The 9,183-nt window shown below is 37.0% G+C and overlaps 1 protein-coding gene across 1 annotated transcript in view; it reads left to right on the plus strand.

Annotated features, from left to right (window-relative positions):
* Window positions 1–8,241, plus strand: part of LOC107090765 (Fc receptor-like protein 5) — a 16,627-nt gene extending 8,386 nt beyond the window's left edge. The window contains exons 7-15 of the mRNA XM_015384329.1: window positions 1,109–1,292; window positions 3,030–3,136; window positions 5,285–5,557; window positions 6,520–6,825; window positions 6,898–6,999; window positions 7,096–7,123; window positions 7,751–7,805; window positions 7,907–7,972; window positions 8,062–8,241. Coding sequence (XP_015239815.1) covers window positions 1,109–1,292; window positions 3,030–3,136; window positions 5,285–5,557; window positions 6,520–6,825; window positions 6,898–6,999; window positions 7,096–7,123; window positions 7,751–7,805; window positions 7,907–7,972; window positions 8,062–8,127 — 1,187 coding nt within the window. The 3' untranslated portion in view covers window positions 8,128–8,241. The remainder of the gene's footprint in view (window positions 1–1,108; window positions 1,293–3,029; window positions 3,137–5,284; window positions 5,558–6,519; window positions 6,826–6,897; window positions 7,000–7,095; window positions 7,124–7,750; window positions 7,806–7,906; window positions 7,973–8,061) is intronic.
* The last annotated feature ends 942 nt before the right edge of the window (window positions 8,242–9,183 follow it).

The following is a 9,183-nucleotide window of genomic DNA, read 5'->3' on the forward strand; positions in this document are numbered from 1 at the left end:
GTAAACCAGTTGAATGCATCGACTCGAACGCTGGATATGTTGAAAGTTGGATAGAACATTTAATTTTTTCCAGTTTCAGACATGACATGAGGTCAAATAACCACTGTTTGTGAGTTGAAGGAGCCGCACCCTTCCACCTGGTTAGAACTGTGCGCCTCGCTAACAGTGAGCAGAATGCCAGTTCTGCCGTTTAGAGGCCAGTAAAGGCGACCCCTCACCACTAAAACCAAACAGAGCCAGAAGAGGGCCAGGTGTTATCACCACTCCCGCCAACCCAGATATTGTATGAAAAACATCTGTCCAGAAATGACCAAGAGCGGGGCAGGACCAGTACATACTGTATAATATTTAGTGCACAGAATTTTTAAAACTGTACACCATTAGTTTCATAATTTTCTTGAAAAACTCAAGTCAGATCAATGTAGTACACATATAATCCACAAGTGGCCAGTAATTATTTGCAGCAGAACATGTGCATCAAAGTGATATATAAGGTATATCAGGTCTTTTAATTGCATACCTCTCAATTTTCCTGTTATGCAGTTTATGCAGTATGCATTTTGCAAAGCAACAGGCAGTCTGCATATTTAGTGAACATATTTCTTGTATCTGAATTACAAGATAGTAAATTAAATCAATTTCTAATGAAACTGAACCAGTCAGAAGAGTAACAGACAGTAATTTGCTTTGTATATAAACGTTTAGAGTGCAAAAATATCTAGTGTTGACGACAGGTTTAGGATTATGGCCGACCAATTTATGTGACATAGAGTTGTAAGAGGAAGGTGATGAGGAGATATATGTGAAATAGACTAATTCTGAAGCACATGTAAAAGAAAAAAAGGTACTGGTGATGAGGAGGATATATTAGATGAAATCTTGACATGGAAGGTACAATGACTTGCATTAATATGTTTAGAATGACACATGGATTCATGGGGAGGAGCCTGGGTTTCACACATAAATATTATCCACAATATTGTCAGATGACTCATTTTTTTAAAGTGGAGCTTGAAATAAATCATATTCTTCTTTATATATATATATATATATATTTATTTTCTCCATAGCATTTTCTTAAGTGTTTTATTTTGTCTTTGTTTTGTAGAGTCAGTTGAAGGTGCAACGATCGTTTACACCGGTCCAACAGAGATCTTTGAGGGAAACTACCTAGATCTACAATGTAAAGTTGAACCTGGAAAGCATGTGTCCTACAAATGGTTTCTTAATGACCGCCTCATCACTGCATCTCCTTTTCACTTGATTGGAGATAACCGCTTGAGGATCTCCAGGTCAGTGCAAAACAAACAAACAAAAAAAAACATTGGTGTATTTGTATAAAGTGTACTTGCGGGGGGGTTAGAGAAAAGTTCATTGGATGGTGGACATGTACTGCAGTGGAGCTCAAAAGAAACCTTGAGGGTGCTGATTGTGTTAGTAGAGAGGGAATCCAGTAATCTCTCCAGAAGGAAAACCATGGAAGAAATATGTTGCAAATCCATTTAAACTACACTACAAGAGATAAGCAGCAAAACAAGGCATGGAGGGCTAGAGATATCACTGTACTGAGGTACACTAAGATACTGAAGCAACCATTCAGTTAACTCTGCAGCTCTGCTTTGCCCACCAAATTAATATGTAGCTCCAAGAAAAATAAAGATAAAACAATTCAGACAGATCTGAAATGTACTGTAGGATAGTGCATTTTTGATTCTCTATTAGTGAAGCACTCATGCAGCTCTGCCTTGAAATAATGTCTAGAAACTTCTGTGTAAAAGCAAACCACGACAACTGAAGATGGGCATTTCCTCACTTTTCCCTCAACCCAAAATAGCAGTTTCAATGTATTTTTCAAAACAAAAGCAGTTAACTGATGAATAGGGGAGGGTGGCACAGCCAGCATGGATTGATTTAAACCATTGACCCTTTTTTTCAATTTGATTTTGTAAAGTTACAGCAGTCATCCAAAGTTAAGAAAACAAGGGGGTGGGGTATTTTCTTTTAGACAATGTCACAAATTGATGAGATGGATTTATATTTGGTTATACTAGCCTACATGTCGTCTGGTGCAATGTGTTGCAAAACATCCAGATTATTCATCGATTAGAAAATAAATTATTTAGAGCAGAATTGCTTCCTGAAACACTCAGTGGTAGTTTTTAAAGTTTAAAGGAGAAACTCACTAAGGACCCGACAGTCTTTATGAGAAAGTTTAATAATTTTAGCCTCTACTGTGTTACAGGCTGAAGAGAGAAAAACTGCTTTGAAAAATAGGGGCTAGCAATAGCTGGGCCTCACTGGTGTGTTTGTCCCTGCAAGGTGTGAGAGAAATTAAATTTGTAACAAATGAGCTGAAAGAAAAATATGAAGAAAAAAAAAAAAAAAATAGCTCCAGTAAAATACAGGAAATTTACCCTTGTGCGTGCGCGGGGAGACCTGATGCAATACAGGACCTGAGCACCATACAATTTATTGCAATTTCATGGGAGGGGGTGTCGATATATTCATGCATTGTTTCACTGTTTACTGCAGCAAAATGAGGGAGAAAGTGAAGATTATTTAGACAAATCTTTTGTTCTCCTTTTGGCCCCCATCTTCAGTCAAGGCCCCTTAGAATCGTTGTAACTTTCCCCCCCATACGGCACCCCTGCCAGAGTTAAAGCAGTCATAACTTCTTTAGAAATTGTACAGGCCAACATCTACACTGTTACTGACATACAGCTGAACTTTAACAGATTGACTGAGCTGAACGTGGGCATGCTTAGCCCTGTACCTTTGTCATAACTGCAGATCTCCAAATATGAAGACATTATGTCATCTAAGTGGGCTGTTTTGGTGATCATTTTACATCAGCCTGTCCTGTCTTCATGTTTTTCAGAAAAACACAGTAAGGTCTTAGGAACAAAAAATTATTTCAAAGTTTTGTTGGTAAAAAAAATGTTTGCATGAGTGCTTGAAGTAAACCTAACAACATTGCTTGCACTATTCTAAAGAAAGGCTAGAGTTGTAATTATCTGTTTCATTCCCAGAGTTTCCTCTAAAGACAGCGGCTCCTACATGTGTCAGGCTATATACGTCCTCAATGAAACAATGATGTCCACCTTCAACAGCCCGGAAGTTTTGATTACCATTAAAGGTTGGAACACATCAGAAGCAACTGTCAGATTATACAATCACTGCCAGAAGCACCCTGACCCCTTGAACTTTTAACACTTTTCATCATGCTAAACCGCAAACATGAATATACTTTTTTGGAGGGTTTTGTGGAATTAAGTTATTCTGTGAGGCCTCCAAGATTTGCTCAATAACTTAAGTAAATAAAAAGCATCACCAAGATCAAGGAACACTGAGCTATTGTGGAGATTAAAGCAGGTTTAGGTTATAAAATATTGTTCTCAAGCTCTAAAAAGTCCAACAGAGCTCTGATCAATCCATCATCTGAAAATGGAAAGGCAATGCAAATCTACCAAAACATGCCTGTCTTCTTGGCTGGGAAAGGGAAGCATTAATCATAGAAGCAGCTAAAAGGACTTTAGTAGATCCTGTGGAAGCTGTAAATATCTGCAACTAGGAACGGCAGAGTAGAACGACTAGTGGTAAACACAAATAAGTTAAAATATCCGCAAAACAGGCTTAAATCAGACGCAACCAGACTTTGGCTCAGTTTTTCTAAAAATGTTTCGAAACACATGGACAAAATTGTTGTTATCCCTCTTTTAGTAAAAAAAAACATCATGGTCAAGGATAACCTGACAAAATAATCTGATGAGATAATCTGACAAAAGTAATACTAAATAAAGAAATATCTATAAAAATTATAATATTTTGGGTCATTGGCTCTTTTGGGTCATTATCCTGTTGAAGACCTGTGGCCTGTGACTTTCTGACATTGGGCAGTATGTCTCTCTATAATCCAATAATAGTCTTCAGATTTCATTGAACCCTGTAGAGATTCAGACACCCTGAGTCAGATGAAGCTAAGCAGCTCTAGAGCATAACAGAGCCTCCGCTGTGTTTGACAGTAGGACCATTGTTCTTTAATTGATATGTTTCATTTTCCCATCTGTTAATATAGAGCTTATGTGCCTTAGCAACAAGTTACATTATTGTCTAATCTGTCAATATTACATTTTCCCAAAAGCTGTGTTTGGCAAAAGATGAACTCAAGAATTAGTTTTTTCAGATCCTGCAGAGACATTAGGAAAAAAAAAAGCATTACGTCAATCATTGATTGTACACTTCTCCTACTAAGAACGATTAGAGAAGTCTGTAATTTTCATCAAAGGTTTCCCTATGAGAGAATGAATGAAAATAAAATCACACTGTAGGACAGCAATCACCAACGTAGAGTCCACGGCCACCCAAGCGAACCAAGGTCGCCATAGGGTGCCTTCAATGTCTTCTAAAAACAGCACAACCAGTGGGCTAAGTTTGACATTTTATTTTATTCTGTTACTCTTATTTTTTTTTATCACACTTACACTTATAGAGATTTCAAATTATCAAAAATAAAAACTAGAATGAAAAGAGACATTAAAAATATATTTATTATGCATGAAAGTTAGGTGAATGCTGACTCCTCCACTTTATAGGTCAGTATTGGTAGCTCTTCCTTTGGTTTAGAACCCATGATGTAGCTCTAATCTTAAGATGGTTGTTGATCCCTGTTGTAGGATTTATGAAAAATTTATTCATAACTTATGCTGAGAAATAAGTATTTGGTCAAAATTAGCAAGATGTCATCCAGTGGGGTCAAAATAGTTATGAGAACTATGAGCATGAATCCCAGAACTACAGGGATAGACCTGATGAGTGAACTGCAAAGAGCCAAGACCAAAGAAATAAAAGATTCCATCAGTAATACATTATGCTGGGAAAGAACCAATTATCCTGACATGTTGGGCCAAAACCCCCTTCTATCAATATGCTTGGGTCTTCCAGCATGACAATGAGTACAGTAGCTCTGTAGAAAAAAGGAGCAACAGCCCCAAACCATAAATCCTGTAGAGAAGATCTGCATGAAGGAATGGACTACAGCAAACCTGATTAAGACTTACGGGAAATATTTTATCTCTGTCATTGACACAAAATATTGTCAAATTGCGTTACTCAATAAATACTTATTTTTTTCGCCAATATTTTAAAATCCTATATTTTGATTTCCTGGATGTTTGTTTCTCATTTTGTCTCCCACAGTTCCGATCACAGTCCCGGTTCCAATTACTGTAAGATGCTTTATTTCATATCAGCAGAACAAACCTTCTCCTTGTTTCTGTTTCCACAGACTTGGTGTCTGCTCTTGACATTTCCTTTACTGTAGTGAAGGAGGATGATCACAATTATTCAGCCATCGTTTCTTGTGAGTCTGCGCGGGGAGATCCACCTATAATCTTTTCCCTTTACCATGGCAAAGAGCTGATTGGCACTGTGAATCAGTCAGAGAGAAACGTCACCTTCAAGATCCCAGCTGTTATTGGCCAACACTCTGGATGGTTGCAGTGTCAGGCCAACAACGGGGGTCAGACTACATACAGTTCATGGTTGCCCTTTGAAATTGGTAGGTAAAAGTATACATATAAAAATAGTGCCACCTTAAAACTTTATTTACTTTTTAGTCTCTAGACCTGAGGAGTCCAAAATGCCACTCAGGAATAATCTTGTGTGATTCCTGAATGGTACAAATCCAGCAGTCCATTAATTGATGCTGATGCAGATAAGCCTTTCATGTTTTAAAAATGTCATTCTAGTTTATAACTTAATTACTCATTGTAGTTGCAGAACAAATGTTTGAAAACCTTGATTTTTATTAAGAACCCCTTTTTGACATCATTTCAGACTCACAATAATTGGTTATTTTCTACTTTGCTTATCTAAAATACTTTATTTTAAATGTATTGCTGTATTACCGTTTTGCTCTTTTAATTGAAAATTACATAACATATATATGATATAGCCTCTGAGGGCTTTCAACTTGCCAATTTTCACAGATGCTGCAAAGAGCTTAAGCCCAAACCTCTAGAATGAGAATAGATATCTATTAAAATAGTTGTTGCATTCCAAAAAAACCCTCAACAATCAAGATTTCTTACTTATAAATCGTTTTCTAGTTTGTTGCAGTTACTAGATGTGCTGCAGCACTAATGCTACAGACAATAGCAGATTATAACATGGTTAATGTTTACCTTCACAGTGAAAAATGTTATTCTGCTAATCTCTGAAGATAAAAAGAACCTTCCTTTTATCAGATTTTTTGTCTTACAACGATCCATGTGTGCTAATGATTTTATCATTACATACGTCAATTCAAGAATTTATTTTCTGTACTCACTTATGTTGTGTTAAAGATTGCAGCTAAGTCATGCCTGAAGCCAAGCAGAGTGTTTAACAGTCAATACTGTAATAACTGAGAACATAGTTAAGGTCAAACTGAGACAATAAACATGTGTAGACCAGCATAGGGTCTTTAAAAGCTGAAACTTCTATCCGTCTGACTTTAAACTTCTTATAATCTGTCCCCAGTCCCAGTTTCTGGCCCAGTCATGATCGATTCTGACCATATCATGGCAGAAAACTATGCTATCATCGGTCTTATACTCTACTGCAAGGTAGCAAAGGGAACTCACCCACGATTCCAGTGGTACCACAACCAGACCCTTCTACAAGATCAAGGAAGTTTCTACTATGTGGTCCATCAGCCACCAGAACAATCACTACTGGTGATGTCAGTGGACACACGCAGCTCTGGGATGTACCGCTGTAAAGTGTGGGACAGCTTTGATGACACTAAGTTTATAAGCAGCAAGAGGCTCTATGTAGACAAAGAAGGTAAACGGTGGACATTGCTTAAATAATGACTCTTTAAGACATATCTTTAATTGCTTTAACTTTTTTTTTTAGTGCTGAACCACCTTCCCATTGCAGTGGTGGCTGTTGTCCTCAGTTGTTTCGTGCTTCTGATTCTCCTTGTAGTGTTTTGTTGCATTTCAGGAATCATGTTCAGTAAGTTCAGTCAATATCATTTCTTTATTATTGGGAACACTGGGTTTGTGTTCCCCAGCTGTAAAAGGGAATTACATTTGTCTATTTCTCTTTCAGCGAGGAAGCAGTATCAATCAAAATTAAAGTGAGTGTTCTCTTCTTTTAAGTTCAAATATGTATCTTATATGATATAAAACGTAAAGATTCAGTTGTTTCTGTCAGATGAAAAGACAAATTGACTATAGGAAAAGCAAGATTACAATAAAGTATAGCTATATTTCTTGTCCTGTTGAAAGAATAAAAAAGGAAGGAAGGAAGGAAGGAAGGAAGGAAGGAAGGAAGGAAGGAAGGAAGGAAGGAAGNGAAGGAAGGAAGGAAGGAAGGAAGGAAGGAAGGAAGGAAGGAAGGAAGGAAGGAAGGAAGGAAGGAAGGGATCTCATTAAAAATTTTTTATAGATTTTAATGTTTACAGAAAAAATATTGCAGAAATTTATTTTTTATTTTAAACTTAATTTTCTTTAGTATTTTCATGCCACCTGCACACCCCATAAAACCCCTCTTCTACAGTATTTACAGACATGTCCTTCCTTATAAGCCCACGTCACAATCTAAATTTGCTTTGCTGTAAATACCCGACTGCTTGGATATGTTGGGGCTGTCAATAGCAGCATTTATATAGACAAAAATAAACTATTTAAAAAAATCTAACAAGATTGTTTACACTGACTTTGGTTGTCAAAACCCAGTATTTTGGTGTTTTTTCCCCTTTTAGCGCAAGTCTTAAAATGGACCGAATAAGTGTTGTATCTGTATCTGAGGATGACCTGGTAAGTCAGTTTTCCACTGTTCTTACCATTGAACTATATCCTCCACATTAGATCACCATATTAGATCACCTTAAAGATCTGACACCAATCCCCTCTTGCAGAACCTGGCAGAATACGGGGAGGACCCTGATGTGGGAAGAGCACCCAGAGAGCATGCATTTTATCAGGTGAGAGAACATTTTTATTTCTTTCATCATTCAGCTCAATATAAAACCCTTAAAAAATATTTAAAGTACTCTTATCACGTCCTGGTCAGGAATCTGAATCCTCTGAAGAGGAGTGGTCTCTACACGAGGAGGAAAGAAGAACACTGGAGTTTTAAGCTGATTGAAAGGATTTTTTTATTGATGTATTTACTGTGGGTAATATGTCCCGTGATTCTGTTCTAGTGTGAAAATTTGATAGTTTCTAACAAAATAAAGAGAGCCTTCCAAAATTGAACTTTTTTTTTTTTTTTTTTTTTACACTTTGTAATATTTTGAACCCAAACATCAACTTATTTCACTTGGATTCTGTCTGATAGTCTTTTCAGGAAAAATGTCATGTTGCTTCACTTTCACCAATTGAACGTTTCTTTCAATATGCATGTAACACATCTAAGGGTTACACTATGTCTTATTTGTGAACTTTGCATAGGTTCTGTTCTAAATAAATTTTGTATTTGCCAAAGATGTGGAATGAGTTGATGATTGTGAAATAAAAGCAAGTATCTTCCATGTTTGGGTTAGAAAATAAACTATTTGGGACAAATATTTTTGTGTGTAGCACTTCTAATTTTTTTGATAAATTATTAGTGAAGAAAGTTCCCCTGATTTAGGGTGAATCCTTTAGTTAACTATACCCTCCAAATCACCCCTTTAAAGTTACTTCTGTTAATTGTTAATACATTCTGTTGAGAAAATGAAAACTCTTTCTAGATGCTGATCAGTCATCAGTTCTCACTGATTCTTTCATTTAATATCTATAGGTCATGCAAAGCTCTATAAGCTCAACTGCACACACTCATATACAGCATTTTAAAAGTTTATTTAAAAAACGTAATACTCTTATCCTACAGCGTGTTTATTTTGAACAAGCTCAATATGTAAGACAAGTTTCTCTTCTTACATTGAAAAACTTTTCCTCCTGAAAAAAAATAACACCATCAGGCCTAGATTTCTGAGGAGCTGGATGGACCACCATCTACCCTAACCCTACCTGGACATTTGTTAACCTCAGAGGCCTGCAGGAGGTGACTACAGGGGACAGAGTCTGACTCTGACTGCAGACATCTCAGCTAACTCACCTGCACACCAGTTTCAGAGCTTCTTATGCTACGTTCACACCGGACGCAGCAGGCGCAGCAAAATTGCGTCTGCTGCTTCATTTTTGCTGCTTG

The sequence above is a fragment of the Cyprinodon variegatus genome, unplaced genomic scaffold (assembly GCF_000732505.1).
Source record: "Cyprinodon variegatus isolate N-32 unplaced genomic scaffold, C_variegatus-1.0 Scaffold310, whole genome shotgun sequence".
NCBI lineage: Eukaryota > Metazoa > Chordata > Actinopteri > Cyprinodontiformes > Cyprinodontidae > Cyprinodon > Cyprinodon variegatus.